At 42.7% G+C, this 20299-nt stretch overlaps 1 protein-coding gene across 2 annotated transcripts in view; it reads right to left on the reverse strand.

Annotated features, from left to right (window-relative positions):
- Positions 1 to 20299, reverse strand: part of slc12a5a (solute carrier family 12 member 5a) — a 128154-nt gene that overhangs the window by 5647 nt on the left and 102208 nt on the right. For both annotated transcript variants that reach the window (XM_053431876.1, XM_053431867.1), the window contains exons 4-18: positions 19398 to 19544; positions 11271 to 11325; positions 10100 to 10230; positions 6853 to 7100; positions 5992 to 6203; positions 5112 to 5279; positions 4746 to 4844; positions 4014 to 4071; positions 3741 to 3915; positions 3492 to 3610; positions 3089 to 3187; positions 2788 to 2907; positions 1983 to 2087; positions 1524 to 1692; positions 1139 to 1334 (exon numbers count right to left, since the gene is read on the reverse strand). In XM_053431876.1, coding sequence (XP_053287851.1) covers positions 1139 to 1334; positions 1524 to 1692; positions 1983 to 2087; positions 2788 to 2907; positions 3089 to 3187; positions 3492 to 3610; positions 3741 to 3915; positions 4014 to 4071; positions 4746 to 4844; positions 5112 to 5279; positions 5992 to 6203; positions 6853 to 7100; positions 10100 to 10230; positions 11271 to 11325; positions 19398 to 19544 — 2101 coding nt within the window. The remainder of the gene's footprint in view (positions 1 to 1138; positions 1335 to 1523; positions 1693 to 1982; positions 2088 to 2787; positions 2908 to 3088; positions 3188 to 3491; positions 3611 to 3740; positions 3916 to 4013; positions 4072 to 4745; positions 4845 to 5111; positions 5280 to 5991; positions 6204 to 6852; positions 7101 to 10099; positions 10231 to 11270; positions 11326 to 19397; positions 19545 to 20299) is intronic.

Here is a 20299-nt window from a genome sequence, read left to right on the forward strand (position 1 = left end):
TCTCACCCCAAATGTTCCTATTTAGTAGTATCATTTTTTTAAAGTAAAAACGAAAAATCACAAAATAGCTAAAAGTAGATATAAGAATGAATGTTACAAAATTGATCAAGACTAGACTGGTCATGTCAATTAGTATAGAAGTAATGTCACAGCCTAATGTGAAAATGTATTGGTAGTTAGCTAGCAACGCAAGCTAGCAAGATTGCACTGCATGTGCTTGCTAACCATCATTAATGAATCCAAATTCAAAACAAACTCCCCTAAATGTGGTGAATAACACGGTTTTAGGAAAAGTCAATGAGTGAAATACATATGGGGATCAAACATAGTTCTAGTATTTTAAAAGCAAGGTAAAAATTAAGTCAACAATTCTAGTGTAAGCTGAAGCTAGCAAGTTGCAGCTTGCTAGCTAGCAAGATTGCACAGGTTACTAACTAACGTTGATAAACCCAGGTTTATCACACAGTTGAAACACAGCTTCTTACATTTGAGGATAAACTTGCATAAGAAGTTTCACTGTAGATGTCAAGGCTCCCCTGTTCGCTGGGAAATGCATGTATTTGACTCTTCTATTGAGATCGCGAGTAATGTTTCTCGGTTATTATTCCCGAAGTCCACCAATCCGAAACTATACTTTTAAAGTCCATATCACCAGGTTGCCTCATCAAATTCCAACATCAAATATACCAGATAGGATGCCAAGAGCATGTTCTACAACATGGGATCATCCATTTCTATCTACAGTAAGAGCTGTTCACATGTAAAGGGTTTTTATAAACTTATCTTAATTCTGTGCTCAATAGCTTCATTTTATTACTATTTTACACATCATCCAATACAATTTTCCAGGATAACTGTTTCAATTTCCATGTAAGTGTTCACTTTTGCTCAGTTTCCATGACTTTTCCAAACCTGGAAAATGAAAAAATAAATTCCATGTTTTCCATGGTTTCCAGGTACCGTGGGAACCCTGAGTTTTTCTCAGCAGAGGTTAAATAGCAGGTTGAGCTACTCAGATTTTGTCAAGTGGATTTGCTTCAGCACCTAAACACTGAATTCAAAAATATCAGCCACACAAATCAGATTCCGTCCTTTCTGGAGAGAATCACTTTCTTCCTTTTCTTTCCCTGTGACCCACCAATGAAGTTCCTCCAGGTCTGATTATCGTCTCCCTGTTTCCAGTTGCGCGGCCACGAGACCAGCACAGCGTTGTGTTTCAGGCCTCCCAGTCCACTGGCCTGGAGCAGGTGGGATGTAGCGTCACGCATGTTCGACGACACGGTCACTTGACAGAAGCCCTTCACCTTCTCAGTCTCCATCAGTTTATGCAGTGCCTATAATGATGGGACGCAGAGAACAGTTGTTACCGAGGTGAAGATAACAAGTGAAAAACCTAAAGTATCAAACCAAGGTAAATTTCTAAAAGTCCATATACAGTAGTCATCCCTGTAATTGTCAAGAATAAAGTGGAGATTTCTTTTGTTTTGAGAATTTGAATGATTTAACAGTTGAATGGCTCCGACCTGCTCGGCCTTCTGGGTCTGGCTGTAGTTCTCCAGGTAGGTGCCTTCTAGAGCGGTGCCCACGATGGTTAGACCTTTTCCTGCCTTCAGCTGGTTGGTCAGAGAGAGCAGACGAGGCTGCTCCACGTTCTGCTCGCTGTCTGTACTGACCAGCACTAGCAGCTGGGGCCTGTAGAGAGGGGAGAGGAAGTGAAAATACAGGGCAGAAAAAAAGGAGGTAGGCAAACAAAGTAGAAAAGGGCAAGAAGAGTCGAATGAAGGCATGAAGAAAGAAATGGCTGAGTTGGCCAAGTAAAAGTCCTAGTTGAGAAAGAGAGACGGAGAAAAACAGCATGAGTTGATGGGTTGATGTGTTAATATGGAATCACAAACACTTAATGTAGTTTGACATCTGAGATGAGGTGAATCGTGGACACGTGAGAGGATGGCGGGACACGAAGGGGGGGGGGGGTCTCATACCTCCAGTTCTTGGTGTGCGGGGGTTCCTCGTCCAGCCGCATGAGAGCGTACCGCGCAGCGCTCAGGGACAGACCTCGGATCCCGTCACCCCACTCTTTCTCCGCTCTGAGACACAGAGCAAAACACCAACAATAGCTTTATTCATCAGCTGAAGCACTGAAACAAGTCACATTATGCCGAGCGAGTAGGGATTGAGCGTCACCGGTAAATGTCAAGTTAGCATAATGTCACTCAGCACAGGGAATCACAGCAGTTAAATACTCAGTGTGCACACGGCTCTGTGCTACTCCATCACAAGCATGGTTCGGATAACTGAGCGGACCTGAGGGGTAAGGAGGCCGATGAGGATCTACTGAGAGGGAACTTTGGACTGGAGTCTGAAAATGTCTCTTTATATCAAAAATATTTAAGTACAGACGCAGTTTTTTGAACCATCATTGTGAGAGTTCGCCTGAACCAGCAACATCTTCGTGATAGAGATGCAACACTTTAGAGGGATGTAAAATGTCTATAAAGAGAAAAACGATTACAAATAGGGGGGAAATGTATAGAATGAGATATTTATCTTACTGATATTATAAAGAGGATGTTCTGAGTATGTTTACATAAACGACTAAAGCCCAAAACAAGCAGTGGGGCTATAAATGCAAACATCAATCTCTCTTTTAAACTAAAGAGACTAAAACGATTGTGGCTGTGGGCTTGGACATCGCACACTTTTTAAATATAGTAGAAACACGCATGCCAGGCAAAACCAAAAAGCCGCCAGCGTATCCAATCTCTCCGGGGGCTGGACTCCACTCACCCTGCAAACTCAATGTACTTGTAGATGGAGCCGGCGATTACCATGGCGACAATGGCATAGTACCAGGAGCAGATGAACATGAGAGTGAGACACAAGCTCATCCCGAGGAAGGACAGGGCCCTGGATACGTAGAGAGAGAGAGAGAGAGAGAGAGAGAGAGAGAGAGAGAGAGAGAGAGAGAGAGAGAGAGAGAGAGAGAGACAGATGCAGTTAGACAGAGGGCAAGAGATACAAACACATTTCAGGATTTGAAAATTGGTTCAAACACAAGAACCGAGCCCTCTGTATCTGCTGAACTGACCAGTGGTAGAACTTGAAGCGAGGTCTCCAGTTGGGAGTCCTCAGCAGCGTCTGCAGGGCACAGGCCAGGTTCACGAACATGTAGCACATGAGGAAAAACCTGCAGGGGACACAAACACAGAAAGTCACTCTAAAGCTTCTAAAACTCTTCATATGTCCTGGGATAAAACAGAGAGATGTCACCAAAGCAGTCCAAGGAATGTGTTGGCTCAGTTTCCGTCACATGAACTGGCATTTGTATGTACTACCTAAGCAGAACAGGGATCTGCTCCTTTTTGTGTGACGAATTCAACCCTGAGTACATTGGTGTTATTTAGGGAACAGCCGGGGACTGGCTGCTCCCAGATCTCCTGCAGTTTGTTCTTAGACATGAAAGCACATAAGGCGATCGCTTCAGTTCTCACATGGAGAGGATGGGAGCCACCGCGTCCAGGGAGGCGATGAGGATGCCGCTCTCACAGATACAAGCTGTCAGCAGGAGGGACCATGTGGGTTCTCCGTTGGCCTTCCCATGGCCGAAGATCTGAAGGGACGACAGAAAACACAACTGCTGTTTACAAATATGGCTGCTTGAAATGAGTTCTCCTGTCAGTCATCATTCGAAAGGACGGACACATTATGCACATGATATGTAAATGAGCGTTCAGACTGACCCGGAGGGCGGGCACGATGCCGTCCTTGGCGATGGCCTGAAGGAGCCGAGGAGCTCCTGTCAGACTCTGAAGCCCCGCCCCACAGGTCGAGAAAAAGGAGCCAATCACAATGACCCACGGTGACGGCCAGGCTAGCGTGCCAATCACCAGGTTCCCATGCACCCCCTCTCCGAACCTAAGGGAGATGGGGAAAAGGTTGCCATTTCAAACACATGACATCTCAGCCCTTTGTTGCACTTTCTGTAGCAAAGATAACACAACACCAATACTTACTTGTCTCTGAGGACCACGCCCTCGATGCAGGCACCAAATAGAAACACACTGGACATGTCTGAACAGTAATGGATCAGGAAATTTATCACACAGACAGGGGGTTATGTTTTTCAGATGGGGGATATCCAATATTTGATCAGCTTAATTTACAAAAAAAAATGATAAGCCTTAACTTTGATGATGCATTTGATGATCTGATAAATCAGTTACCTTGATTTGCCAGGAAAGACATCAATCGATTTAGTTTGGGATAATATCTCAGAGATCAGTGACATTGTAACTAATATCCTTCTGCTTTATTAACTTGTGATTGCAAAGGCAGCTCAGTGATGCGATTAGATGTTCCTAATCAAATTGGGTTAGATCCTGAGCAGATTAGCGCGAGATAGATCAGAGACATTCAACATGGCTGCCTCAGAGGATAAAGAGGCCTGTAATCACGTAGAGTTTTTATGTTGTGTGTAGTCCCCAAGAGACGACAGGAAAATAAAAATATACAACACAAAATACCGTATGAGGACGATGGAAAGTAAATTCCAAGGTTAAGACCGAAAAAAGATTTCTTGAAAATAAGTAAAACCATCAGGGTTTAGGAAAATAAGGAGTTATAAGTAAGTTGTAGGTCACATTATCACATTAACTTGTGAGAATCTGTCCATTCATATGATATTTGCTCTAAAAAATATGACACCGCTTCTTATTATCCTGCAGGGGGCAGTAGCGAGAGGATACAGACTATGGAGGTGGTGGTGATGGCTGCAATGGTTCCAACGGGGATGGACTTCTGGGCATCACGCAGGTCACCGGAGCGGTTGGAGCCAGCCATGATCCCTGAACAGATTGTCGAGAAGGAAACACGGTCAGTGATTCACACACATGAAAACAACACGTGTGTGTTAGAATGCAGCAGAATGTCCATTTATTCCTACACACGTATGACACAGATTCTGATGCAGAGTGAGTTCACATTTTAACAGAGTTTTGAAGAAAACCTTGTCTTTCAGGTCATAGTCTCACGATAAGTGCCGGGTACAAAACTCTCACACGAAGAACATGAGTGTTATTTGATTAAAGTCAGGAGAACACATGAAGTTTCACCTGTCACAGACGGGAAGTAGATGCCGACCAGCAGCGTGAAAAAGCTGGCGATGTCGGCCAACACGTAGCGGTTGGAGTTGGTCAGAGGTTGGTCCTGCTCCTCCACTGAGTCCATGTACTTCCTGGCAATCAGGTCGCCCTTCTCGTAGTAGTTACCGAACAGGTTTTCTTGGTGGATGCGAGGGATGTGGGGAGGAATGAAAGAACAGGTGAGTGTTTCGTGTAAACTTGATGTTGAAATCATGACCTTAAAATAATCACCCTCCTTTGAAGATCAATAAAAGAATGAAAGACACTGCCACATCTTAAAGCAACACTATGTCACTTTTACAGAGCAACAGCGCCCTCTGCAGCCAAGCAAGATTCTGATAGGCACCAGTGTCTGAGAGAAAAAAGTCAAGTCAATGGGTTGACCAGAGCTCTGACTGCTTAGTCCACTCACTTAACTGAAAGACAAATGACCGGTAGACACTACCCATGATCCCCTGCTTCCCGAACCAGAAGGCGCTGTGACAAATACATCAAACCCAGTTTAGTATTTCAAAAGTTTCCTCGTTGAATATCAGAGATTAAAACAGGCTTTTATTGACTTATTAGTCTTTTTAATTGATGTAAAGTTAAACATTACTCTTGAACCATCAGTTGCACACTTCTCACAGGAGATCGTGGCCACTGAAGTTACATAGAAGACTGTGAACCAGGGAATTCATTTTGCAGCTGCTGTTCTAAAGTATAAAGGTTGCATAGAGGTGCTTTAAAAAAAAAAACACAGTTTGTATCTTATGATGGACATAACTGTCTTCACTATGATTAGTATCCACAGGAAAACCTCTAAGGAACAGGAACACATTTCCTTTACTTCCAGAGGGAATGAACCAACCTGCCAGGATTCCACTCATGACCCCCGGGATGCCCTGGACCTGAGTCAGGTTGTTTTCGACGAAGTACTTGTCGCAGGTGGCGTTGAGGAGGGGTGAATCGCAGAACATGCTCCACAGCTGGGTGGTGACTGTCCCATTGGCTGACTCAACGGTCTTGGCACACACGTCGAAGGTCTTCCACACCAGAGTGCGGTTCCCCAAGAGGCACACACTGGAGAGCAGAGAGGCACAACATGTCTGAAGGGGGAGTTGTTGTAGCGGCTGGCGGGTGGATGTAAGAATTATAATGAATTTGGAACCATAGATGTAAATAGATGTAAACTAAACTTTTAGTAAGTAAAAACTAAACCTGACAGAGCTGAGGATGTAGTTTGATTTAAATTTCAAACTTCAGCATCGAACAACAATGGCTCCACAGCTCATCTGTATGAGTGGAGGTTAAAGATGCTCTGAACTGGGCTGTAAACTGTTGAGTTAAGTATCTTCATGACTATTTCAGTGTAAAGCAGGAAGTAATTACATGCTCAAATAATGACTTTGACCCAACTATAAAATACATTATAAACAAATATAGTTTTCCTACAAGGGAAAAGCCTGAAAATTAAATAATATATTCTAAAAATAGTGTTCAAATAGATCATTATTTGTATGCGCGGTAGTATCACTGGAACATGAGAGGAGAAACAAATACTAAACAATTTTATTCCCAGCAGATGGCTGTCTAGTATCAGATCAATCAAACCTAGTGTTTGTGCTCAAACATCTGGTGTGCTGTCGTCCAGGTGTTTCCATCTATATCAGTGTTGTGGTTTTTATATCCTGGCTGATCTTATATTCTGTCGTGAGATGTCTTTGCTTACGGGAAGTCGGGAGGATCGACGGCGGTCTTGATGACGCCGGCATAGACGGCCAGGATGGAGAGGATGACGCAGGCCAGAAACACCAGGGCCAACTTGTTGACGTACTTGACGCCGACAAACACCACCGTGGCCATGGAGGTCAACAGGATGGTGCCGTACACACGCATGTTGTTGAGCAGGGCAGCCTCCGCCTCGGCACCTTCCAGGCCTTCCAGGGGAAAGATGGCTGCTCCGGGATATATGTAGATCTGAAATACAGAGATTCAATTTCAATTTTTTAACCATTATGTGTCCGGGGATATCACACCTGCATTTTTCTCATAAAGGTTCTATATACGATCTCCTTCGTAGCTCAAGGGCATCTCGGTGCTAGTTGTTTAGGGAATGCAACTCATCCACTTCCCCTCCTCACTTCCCCCCCTCTGGCCTGTCTGGGGATTTTAAACTGGCAGATTTCAGGTCACAAGCCTGCTCCTCTTGCTCTTTGTTTACTGCTGAATTTAATAAATTTCACACACAGAAATGTAATAACAGAGAGGTGAGAGAGGCAGCGAGGGATGAGGTGATTGAGGAGGACAACTCTGTGAAGTGTGAAAGCATGTGATGCTCACATTAACAGTCCTCTGATGGAGCTGGAAGCAGCACACATAATATTGGCTGCTATTTTAACTCGGTTTAATTAAAGAACTCAAGCATGGTATTAATATTCAAAATGAACTGCCATTATTACGCTGCTAGTACTGGCCAATCTAAGAATAGCTCCATCGTACATAAAACGGTAAACCCCTAATTATCCCGTCAGTATCTGTCATCGGCTTTAGATGATTCACGGATAGGCTGTTACATAAGCATGGGAATTTCTCTTTTTTTTTATATAATCACTTGGTTTCCACCCAAACTGATTAATCACCACAAAGAGCAGAGAATATGAAAAGGGACGAGCGGGGATTTGTGCCTCAGCTTCGGCCACTTGGCTGGAGAAGCTGATGCTAAGAACAGCATATCACTAGGCAAACAAATCTCCTGCTCCACTGTGAACCGCTCGTGCTTCCCAAAATAGCAGCATCGGTTTGTGTTCTTAGCTCGGGTGGAAGGATGAAACACATTCAAATCAGCCTTCTCCAGATCCGCTCCTTACAATTCTGCAGGGATTGTTATTTTACAATGGAAACTAAGCCAGCTTTGACCCAGAAGACAGAATTAACCTCTAGGCATGATCAAACTCTGCATATCCATTAGAGGAATCCAGAAGGAGAATACAGGGGTACAAAAATAAAATATACTCTGGGACGTTGATAACAGGAGACCAAAGTGACGGGAGCTGTTTCAAAAAGTGGTCTTGTTACTCCGCCAGTGTCTTGATCTCCCGCTATTTGCATAATTACCCCATGCTCCATGCAGCATGGGCTGCAGTGGAAGAAGCGTCTCATAAAAGAGCAGAGGAGGTGGAGGAGGAGGAGGAGGAGGAGGAGAGAAATGAAGATCGAGATGAAAGATCCTTGCATTTCATCAATTTATCAGATTCCACGTTGAAGAACACGGTGCTCGAGAAAAAATAGCTTCAAAGTGAAACCGAGGTGAAAAATAAAACTGAAGGAGAGAAGTATTTTCACAGAGACGCGGAACACAGTGGTGCAGCGCTCACTTTCTCTTTTTTAATTGGAGCACAGGGGCTTTGCCGCATTTACTAATTCACCATTCATTTTACCACACTGAAGTGTCAGTTATTAGGCAGCACATAATTATGCCATCAAGGATTACAGGAGTATCAGAGGGTGTTCTCAGATTATATTCTGACAAACTGGATTTAGATTCAAATCCACTGACCATGAGAAAGTAACACATCCCTGAGGCTAAACAGCTTTCGGATTAAGGACATTTTTCTTGGGTTTGGATTTGGTTTGTGTTTCGTGGTTTTTCCCTGATTTGTCCGTTTCCTGTTTTATTTTGAAATTGTGCTGCTTGTGTGTGTCTCTTTACTTCTTGCCTTTGTCCTGTTCCTCTCCTTTGTGATCGTATGCACCTGTTCCAAATGTGTTTCACCTGTGTTCACTCATCCCCTGTGTATTAACTCTCTGTGACTCCCTTACTCTTTGTCACCTAGTTTTGCTCGTATGCGTTGTGCTTTGCTCCCGTTCCCAGTTTCCCATGTGTTTCCCTGCAGGTTGAGGTTTGATCATTGTTCTTTGGATCCTGTTTTTTGCTTTAAGTTCCTTTTCCTAACACTTGCCCATTATAAAGGACTCTTTGTCTTTTCACTCAAATCTGCTCCTGCATTTGAGTCAACCAGCTCCACCTTGTGACACAACTTCCTTTTGAAAGCAGCTTTTGTCACCTTGTTATTGCTCTGACAAAATCGTAAAGCGTGGCGTTCAAAGGTTCATCGATGTGAAGGAAGAGCTGTGATTTGAGTGGTCACCCTTCTCTAACCTGGCGACACCGTCCCATCATTTCCCCTCCAGCTCACATTGGTCCGACCACTCCACGGATGAATCAGCTTGGAATGGATGTCATTTCAAGGAGGCTGACGTTCTCTACTCATGTCAACATGAACCCACCCGCTGGGCCGTGATCTGTCTCTGCTGTTAATTTACAGTCGGACATATAAACAAACATGGCAGCTGGGAGGATGTATAACTCCAGAATATTTTCAAGTCTTTTGGACTTGACCTATGATTACAGATGTTAATGTGTAAACTGAAATGATGAATAGCTTGATTTCACTGTGATCACTGAGCCCTTTTATCGGGTCTATATTAAATTCATCTTAACCTAAAAAGGTTGTAAAACGTAAGCACATTTTGAGAATATGCGGGTACGTGACACGATTATCTTATTCTGTGTTAAGATAGAAGATGAGGGTTGAGTTTCATTATCTTAGATTTTGTTTGAGTGGTTTTTGGTGGAACTATAAGAGCTAAAGGAACTGACTCAAAGGGACACATACCAGTGAGGTTTAAACAATCTATATGATGTGATTTACTTATTGGGAAATTATAATAAAGTATATGCATCAAGTCCTTTTCAGGATTGTTTGTGTGCTGTCATATGGACATTTGCATATTTGTCGAGTTATTGGGTTTAATCACATCCTTAATGTCTCACAACCGGCTGTTTGAGCCTTGACTCATCTTGATCCCTCTCCTCTGAACAACGCTACATGGATTCAATCATTATCAAACTGAGAAATGATGAAGCCCTGATGAAGAGACAGATCTGAGAGAGGAGTAAAGAGGATGTTTCTCACCAGGAGAAGCTCGATGGCCCCCAGGATGTACATGGCTCCAGCGTAGGTGGTCCCCAGATAGAAACAGATCCCCACGGCTCCCCCAAACTCAGGGCCCAGCGAACGGGATATCATGTAGTAGGCTCCTCCAGCTGCGAACGCACACACACAGACATTAACACCAAAACATATTAATATATCTATGTAATGTTAATCTGTAAATATTTATATGATTTACATCCTACTTATTTCTTAATCGTTAATCAATCTATGCAACTGATATGCATCACTCCATATGATTTGATTATGTGTACAGGATAGTTGGTAATTCCATTTTCTTTTTCAAGTTACATTTTAATGACACATTATTGTCACTCTTCAGGTTTGTCAGGGGGATGCCACCAATTTGAACATCAACAACGTCAGTTAACTTAAGTAATTAAAAAAATAAGAAGGGTTAGCATAAAATAACAGATTAATCTGTACAGCCACAGCTCAAAGCCCTTAATTTAAAACAAAGATACAACCAGTAGTTTTCTATAATTTTTTTTTGAAAGATGAATAAAATTCATAGATTTTTACTTATAATTTTCATAGATTGATTAAGCTAATTCAGTAGTTGCACCTATTTTCTTTGGTCACATTGTTTTACAGTAGTTGATTAATTGAGCAATTTTTTTTTTTTTTCCTTTTTCGTACTTTCTAACACTGTGAACATAAATAGATAAAGACTTCAATCAGAACATAGCAGCAGCATTAAGGCTGGTCCCAGTTACTACAGGGATATGTAGTGTTTTAAGTGATGTACAGTTTCACACTTCTTTACAAGCCTGATTCTTTTGCACCAACTCCTGCTGTCCACACCAACTGCTCAGACGCACTCACCATGTAAACTCACTTTTTGAAATACAACTACTGCTTAATGTGCACATTACTGTGTTTGCAGGCAGATTCAAATACATACATTTACTTCAACATTTCAGGCACTTGGCCAGTACTTTATTTTGTGTATCTAATGCCGCGCGACAACATGTTAAAGTGCACAAGATCCCAGACTAAGGCGTTTAATGTTTCTGGGGATATCAAGCTGTGCTGGGTGCAACATGCCAGAAGCAATCAGCGAAAGGAGAAATCTAGAAGCGGACAGCGTCAAACAGTGATGGCTGTGTGGTGCCAGCGTCTGCTCACCCACCTGGCACTACTCCATTGGTAGCGATGGCACTCATCGAGATGGCAGTCAGCATGGTCTAAACAGAGAGGGAGCAGAAAACGAAAATTACATCATATTTACCACACTCCACATATACTGGGAATGTCAACAGTTCACTGCTGAGTTGAATATGCTCACAATGACTCTGCTAACACATTATCTCGCTGGTATTTAGTTTATCATGGTTACAATCTTTTCTAATGATAGTGAGAGTGAACGGGAAAGGACAGGGAGAAAGAAGAGAAACCAGGTGAGCTACCAGTGTGCCAATAAGCTCACAAATGGTCATTTCCTTTAGCATATGATCAGGACAGTTTACTAAAAGCATATTACTTCCTGGTGGACAAGTCAAGGGAGTCATTCAATTTGCTTTCAGACATACACTGAAGTCCAGATATATGTTCCTGAACATTTCCAGAGGGACTGAATATGGGAAATGTCGTTGTCAGTTACTTTGGACATTTCAGCAACTTATCCTCCAAACCCCCAAGTAAGATGTCAGGAAATTGTCAGAGTGAGTCCATGTGAGAATCTGTCAGGAAAGTTCACAAAACTGGAAAAGCACAAATGTCAGAAAAAGTCCTACTTTTACATTAAGTAAAGTCCCGACATATAAACTATCTCCCAGTGTTGTCCATCATAACGTTGTCAGGCCTGTGGTGCATAACATCAACACAAACATTTACAACAGCTCTAAATGCTGAAGCTGCCTGCTTGTTTATTAGATAAATAATAAAGCCACAGGGCCTGTCAGCAGCTGTCAGAGCGAATTCAAACAACCAATGACAACTCTCACACAACTCCGGTATTGAGTGGGAGAAAAAAAAAAAAAAAACACTGGAAGAAATGTAAGGGCATGCTACAGTGGAGATCACTAGTTGCCTGCAACACAAACAGCCAGCCCTCACTGCCCTGCAGAGAAAGAGAGAGAGGGGGGAGGGAGAGAGAGAGAGAGAGAGAGAGAGAGAGAGAGAGGGGGAGAGGGGGAGAGAGAGAGAGAGAGAGAGAGAAGAAGCAGCGAGCTGAAGTACAGAGCAGAATAATAAAAACTGACAGAGCGAGAAACAGTGTGGCTGAGTGAGTAGGAGAGAGAGAGAGAGAGGGAGAGTGTGTGTGACAGTACAAAGACGACATTAAGATTTCATCACTCTTTCAAATGCAATTGTTGTATTTCTGAGTGTCTTTTCGCATTGTCTGCATATGAAAGAGAGCGATGGAGACAAAGAGGAGGATGAGGAGGAGATGTGAGAGCAGGCTGGTGAAAGTCGGAGCCTCTTTCTGCCCAGAGTTTTTCCCTTTTTCTACCTTTCTGCCTCGCTGCTGTATTGATATTCTTTTTTTTTCATCTTCATTCAGACATAAATTGCTATTACAGCTTTTGTTTTAGTAATTGTTAAGTGGGTTTAGTGGTGTTATCACATATTAGTCATAGTCGTGTTCCTGAACTGCGTTTGCTGATGTTGAAATCAAACTACTCTTATTTTCCACATTTGAGCCGTTTTTTCCATGTAAGTATCTCGGAGCAGCACGACTAAGATCGGAGTGAGTGAGGCCTCTGATGGAGAACAGTGTGGTGCTTCCCAGCCACAGGACGACATGCTGGGTATATTTGACTATCACTACGTCTATCTCTGTGAAGACTGTAATGTGGTTAGTGTCACCTGAGGGCCTGCTGGACTCAAGAGCGAGGGGGACTGGTCTCTGTTCTTCCCTCTAATCTGGTTCTAATGAGGCCACAAGCTCTTCTCCCACCACAGCAGATAAGACAGTAATTGTTTAAGTGTTTTATCTGATGTGGGCAGCAGCCACGCAGAGGTACTGAGTCGCACGCTGAATCACTGAATCGACGCACAACTGTACAGAGCAGCCACCAATGGACTCCTATGATTTACACAGTCGCGTACTTTAAATATATTGTACATAAAGGGTTATATATGACTGTGGATTACATATATTTCAAGAATGGTAAATTGAGCACATACCTAAACAAGCCTAAGTCTTTAAAGAAAAATAACAGGAAAACTCAAATCTGTACTAAATTGTGCAAGATCTCAGCACCATAAGTATGTCTTGTTTGGTTTACATCACAATCTGCACGTAATCCCTTATTTATCTGTCCTTTTTATCAAATCTGCAGAAAAGGTTTTTTAGTTTTCCCCTTAACCGTGATGCCCCCTCCCACCACCAGGTTTTGGTTTAATCCTGCTGACAAATCAACAAACAGACCAACAAAGAGACAATAAAAAGGTAATAAACTCTAATCAGTGATAATGCTTGTGCGATTGTGCATTGAATGTGGAGATTAGTTTCTGTTTTTAGCCTTTGCCTAAGCAAAAAAACACGTGAGGTAAGATGTAAAGAATGAATTAATTATCCCCTCTAATACAAACTGCGCCCATTATGTACAGCTCACTTGTTTACTACCATGTAGGTCACCCGCTTTTGTCTACCTGCAGTCGTATAAGGCTAACGTAGCGTAATAATGTGGCTATATAACTAAAGTGGGTTTTATAATTAGCATTCAAGTTATGTTTGAACGTATATTTATGTAGGTTGCAAATTACTAGGTCTAATTATCTCTGCCCTACAATAGACAAACAAGGCTGTTTCTTTATATTTGTTTGTCTACATTGAGCATCAACTGGTGATGCTGACTTCTTTCCTGATTCCTTACACAAGCTTCTCATTTTAACACAATAAAACTCAACGGCTTTAAACTAATGATTATGGAGCTAATGATATTTAGATTAGTAGATTAATAAGCTCTGTGTCAAATCAGGAGTCCATTGTCTTAACAATGAGAATTTTCTGTGAGAACTCTGCCACCGTCGTCTGTGTAAACTGCACATAGAACCTGACTCATCATTTGATTTGTTTGCATCGATTTGGATAATTCATTCATATTATTATAGATTCCTCTATGTTGTTCAGTGTAAAACTCTACAAAACCATTTTATTATCTGTCTAATGACCTCCAGACAGCTCTCAATGATGACTGTGCCCTCTCAGAGCTCCATGTCCTCTCAGGTGGGTTCTGTCATTTCACTTCTGTCCTCAGGTCAGTGCCCTGATGGCCTGTCTGTCATTTTCATTTGAGTGAATTTCCTTTCTTTTCTTTTTTGTAAGAATCCCATCCGGCCACTTTTACCTTTACTGTTAGCAGTGTCCTACTTCTACTCCGAAGGACCCTCTGGGCGTCGCTGCAGACGTGGACTTTGTAAACGTCATCAATCAGCTGCTGTCACCAACTCAGTGGATTGCTCTGAACCAGCCTGCAAAGTTTGCACTGACGCTGGAAGGTCACACACATTTTTTTGCTGCAAATGTAAATAGACCAAAACCCAATGTCAAGCTGGGATGAAAAAGATCCAGTAAGGAAATTCATATTTTTTTAAAGCTTTTTTTTGTCCTTTACTTTCCCCTCGAGGTGGTTGATTGTCATTTTACCTCCCGTCCCCAGTGTTGCTGCAATGGGCAGAATAATCAGTATTTTCTTCCCAGTGTCCCAGAGCCTGTGGTCTGCTTTATTGTCCCATTTTCAGGCGATGCAGGTGACCTTAAACTGTACTGGTTTGAGAGTACGTGTGATGAGGTATATACGGTGTAACGCCACCTCCCTCTGCAGTCTGGAGGACCCTACATGCTGTCTGGCCTCCAAGCCTCCATGCCTGTAGACAACCTCAGATTATGCCATCTGCCATCTGTCTCGTCCGTATGAGGTGTAGCAGCAGGCAGCTTATAAATGAGACGTAAGGATTTCATTTTAACCAAGCAAAACTTGAATAATTACCAAGCCAACGCAGTTATCGCCGAGCCTGAGGAATCTATTTGGAGGAGAGGCTAATTTTCATTTTTAAGAAAAGTCTGCTAGATGACATCCCACCGACTGTGACTGCAAAGGACACGGGGGCTGTTTCTTCCCAGAGCTACAGACAAACTCTAACTTGGCCTTTGGTTGACCTCGGTGTTGAGCAGAAATTGGTTTTGACAGGAATGGAGTTTTCGAAGCTGCCCCGAGAGCGTGTTTCATTAGCTGCTTCATTACATAAACGCAGAATAGTTAGTTCGGTGAGCTGTTTATCACACGGAGTCCCGGCGGACGGAGCGCAGCAGAAGGCAAAAAACTCTCCGGTGAAGGAGATGGAGGTGATTGTTACTGAGCACAAGAGGACGACGGGATGCGGCATGAGTGAGAAAAGGAGGAGAGCAGTGGGAAATGGAAGGTGGAAAAAGAGAGAGAGGGGGCGAGAGGCATGAGGAAACAAAAGAAAAGAGGAGAGCGAGAGGAAATAATGAGACAGGAAAATGAGAAAAAAGGGTCTGGAGAAAGCGAAAGAGATGAGGGTAGAAAAACGAAAAGGACGGAGGGAGAAAAGCATCCTTAGCATTTAAATGAGTCACGACAGAGGGCAGGCCACCCTTCCCCTCGCAGCATTTAGATTCAAGACCTGGAAGTAATGAGGAAGGCCAAACAACAGATGACTTTCCATCGAGAATATTAAACCTCATTTTATCTAGGTGACAGGGCTGCATAAATTATCTGGTCTAAAAATACCCCCACACAGAGCACATGTGAGAATTCTCCGGCTCGAAGAATCTATACTGCCATCTATACTGACTTTTTTTAAATGGCTGGTTATGTGTTAGTGGTTAATGGTATAACGTGTCAGTGCTGTTCCACATGGAGGCACGTTCTTCATATAGTAATGATTCACGGAACATGCAAAGGTTCCGCGGTTAGTTAATGTTCTGTCAAAATGTGGCATGAGGCGAAACAGCAGTGCGAGTGTTGGACAGGTACAGATGTGTGTTGCTGTGGCTGAGCAGATCTGTCAGCAATATCCCAACATGTGAATAAAACATGGGATCACGCTGTATATTATTGAGCTTTTTACACCACGCGTGATCCCTTTCGCTCTTCAGGTCCTGTGGATTTCACTTAGGTGGGGATCTCTGCGTACATGTATGTACGCACATACACACACACACACACGCACACACACAGACACACACTCTGCGGTGTGTTGCTGGCAACCCCTGGAGGGCTAGGTGGTTATGTGTTATGTAAGGAGCTCAGGAGGAAGGAGGTGGGGGGTTCTCACACACCGTTCACGCTCAGGCTTATCGCCCCGGGGCTCTGCAATGAGCTCCGTGTGACTGATAACAAGCACGCACGCGCGTGTGTGTGTGTGTGTGAGGTGTGTGTGTGTGTGTCTGTGAGTGAGTGAGTGAGTGAGTGAGGGAGAGGGACAAACATTGGGAGAAATTTGAGAGCTAGGGAGGAAGGAAGTGGAATATACTTTTAAGAATTCATACATTCAATGTAATGAAATGTGTATGTAAGGGGGCTTTAATGTCTGTGAGTGCGTATACACATAATAAATGTGCAGCAGATGTGAGTTTCTGTGTTTGTGTGTGTGTTTGTGTGTGTGTTTGCATGGCTTCCTGTCAAGCCGAGTCTGAACAAGCTTTGATCTTCAAGGCTTTTTTTCCTCATTTTTCCGACTCTATTTTTAGCGTAAAACTGAGCGCAATGTTTTTTCTTCCCGAGGCCTAGTTTCTCTTTTAGGTAATGAACGTACCAATATTCAAATGAAATATGATTAAATTATTGCTTTTTAAAAATGGGAAAAATATATTTTTTTATAATGATATATTAATCAAATTCAAATGCATTCTGCACAAGGCTAGTCCACTGTGTCCTTTGTGTCCTTTGTAAAATAACCAACCATGTTTCAATTTGAATATCTACATTTTAGGGATATAGTGACTGATTCATATAAAAAAATAGGATATTCAGCATATCATATCAGTTTCCATACTAACTCAGAGTGCCGTTTGAAAGCAGTCTCTACACAGAAACATGATTGGGAAGCATATTGCCTGTGTGTCTGTGCAGGCAACTTAGCTATGGCTGGGATTTGAGGGGGTTGTTCTATAAATACTCTCTGTGCTAGAGGAGAATCTAGGCTGCACAAACACACAGACATGCCAACATACAGTCCTGCTACATCGCACCAGGCAAACCAGAGAAAAGCTACACAACCTCCACAGCTGCTTTACAGCTGCTGGACCACGCAGTTTGAATTGAACCATCCTTGGCGATTCTCTTCAGCTAATATACATTGAAAAGCAAAATCTCATTAAGATGTAATGTTTCCTGATGCCTGACTCGACGCTGTCCAGTGGCCATGGGACATTGTTCATGTTTTCAGCAGAAAAGAACTTCAGGTAAAAAGCTTCCACCTCCTTTCTACTGAACAGATAACAGCATTCATGGAAGAGACACAATATATGCTCCCTGACAATCAAATGCATCAAACAAGTCAAACACAATCAATTTGCAACAGCTCCTCAGATCACTGACAGCACCGCTGTCGATCCTGTGGGACGGTGTCTGTTGTAATTCGAGTCTCAGGGCCACGACGGGGTGTCAGTCCAACACCAAAGTCACACTGACACATGACTGCAGCTCTGTGGCGCTGACATTAATTGGGAACATCGCAGTCTGTCATCTCCCAATTGGTTCTATTAAAAGATTGAATGCGTGGCATCTATAAAACCCAATAAGAGCAATGAACGAGCTCCTACTTTCTGCATACCTGGAACAGAACCCAGTTTGGAACAAGATAGGTTCCTTAGCTTTTGTAATGTGACGACAGTTGCAGGAACAATACACACAACAATCAGTACGATCAAATTGTGTGAAATAAGATAAAAGTTAAAATGAGTAGTGATAAGAAGCATTTGAAACAGATGCGAGACTTAGTGTCTGGTGCTGGGGTCTGGTATCTTGAGGAGAAATGCAAAAGATGCCAGGGAAGCTATGCTAAGACTTTTAACAGGGGTGTGAGTGATTTGTCTAACATTGCATTGTGTGTCATTGTTCTTCTCAGCTTCTCCTTGGTCACTCAGCCTCTTTCTGTGTCCCTGATAATAGACCCATCCATCACAGTCAGACCGACTGTTGGGAGCACCCGGACCCATCAGTGGGCTGGTGGACCGTCAAAAAATCCATAAAGTTTTAACTGTCCTTGTCCATAGTTTATTTTTGAGTACGCCCGACATACACCACACGGATGTTCGAAAGTTCAACGGAGGCTGGAATTACCAAACAAAATCCCCATTTACTCCTGTTTGGGTTTTGCATTTGGTGAAGAATACAGTATCCAATTGTTTGGGGAAATTACTGAGCCTTTTAAAAAACTATGACACATAATTGTGACAATTTTTTTCAAGATTCACTAAAGTGGGAGTGACTGGGTTTGAGGCCAAAAACAGACAGGGAGATGAAAAGTAAAAACACATTTTTCTTCTTGGTCTTATTATAAGAATATGATCAATCTTATCCGTTCGACTAAGTGCTGCTACAACATGAATGACCTGTTTGTCTTTCTGAGGGGAGTAATGTCCTTTAGAGTCTGCATTTAGAGACAGAAACACAATTTATGAGTTTTGCATTGGTCGGTGTGGCAGTAAAATCTTGGCTTCAGACAGAAAGAGACTGAACAAACTAATTAGGAGGCCGGCTCGGTGCTGGGCGGTTTTTTAGACTCCACAGAGGAGGTGGGAGAGAAGACACTTAATTATGACCAAGATATTGACTTCCCCGGAGGAGTGGATGATAACGATCATCTATCACAGTGTATTTTATGTTATACTATACTATATACTATACCATACTAAGGTGTTACAATTTCTACACCATCAAGTGAGGAACCATTACAAATAACCAGATGGTGATTTGACTAATCCAGTGATTTGATCTCTGGATGTGAGACAAATCAAGGACCTTCATGTTATAATAATTAAGAAAAGCTGATCAGGGATTCACATCGTTGCCGATAATGACCGACACTAGTCCCAAGGGTCTTATTACAGGATAGCTGCGATAAAAATGTTAAACCAAACTTCTTATGAAAAAGAAATGACTATTTTCAGATTCTTTAATCCTCACCAGCAGTGGTGACAGTGACAGGAGGCTATAACATGCTGCTCTCTATTTTAAAGGGACTCTCGTGCATTTTGAACTTCTAATTTTGAACCAGGCCAAACCCCCCCAGTGTGCTTCAACAGACGGGCTAAGGGAAAAGTAGGTAACACACTCACCGTGGAGCAGCACATGAAGACAATGAGGAACGTCCCAATGACGCCTCCGATTCCCACCAACCAGGTCATCCTGAGGAAGAGGATCACTCCGAAGATGTTCTGGATGCACGGCATATACACGCCCATCAGAGTGCCGAGCTGGGGGGCCTGGTGGAGTACAAGGGGAGAGGTTATTGCAATAGGATTTCAAACTTGGGAAGGATTCATGAACCCGCGACCACTTTCACCATGATTTACAGTTCTGTTCTTTAAAATGACCTGTGACTGTATGGATAAGGTTTAAGACGTCAAATAAAATACTCCCATAGCCCCAACACAGCAGATGCAAAGTATCATCTACATTTGAGTGTCTCCATGAAAGTCCACAAACCAGCCGTGCATGCTGGGAAAATACAGTGTGCAGATTTGCTAGAGTTTATGTGGCTTCTCCAAATGTCACATTCAAAGCAAACAGGATAAAACAATGCAAACACGCTACAGACACTTAAACTGACATCAACGCAAAACAAACACTATCTTGTTTGGAATTGTAATATGGGGATTTGGATTGAAATAGATGCTCCACATTCCTCCCTCCCTTCCTCCCTCTGTTGCAGCTTTATAAAACTTTGAGGGTGTCAAGCATTTACACATAACTGCAGCTGTACTATACGTCCTCATACAGAATCACTTTCAAGGCTGATACACTGAAAGAAAGTACATAACTGACGTACGTAACTGACAAAAGACATATTTTGTCGATCTTCAGGTTGATTAATAGGGATTTTCTTTTCCTGAAGGTTTGTGAGACGTTCTTTGTGTGTGTGTGTGTGTGTGTGTGTGTGTGTGTGTGTGTGTGTTTGTATGCACCTACTTGTTTGTGTACAGTGTAGGAACATGTTCAGTGGGTGACTGTACCCTCG

The sequence above is a fragment of the Pleuronectes platessa genome, chromosome 2 (genome assembly GCF_947347685.1).
Source record: "Pleuronectes platessa chromosome 2, fPlePla1.1, whole genome shotgun sequence".
NCBI lineage: Eukaryota > Metazoa > Chordata > Actinopteri > Pleuronectiformes > Pleuronectidae > Pleuronectes > Pleuronectes platessa.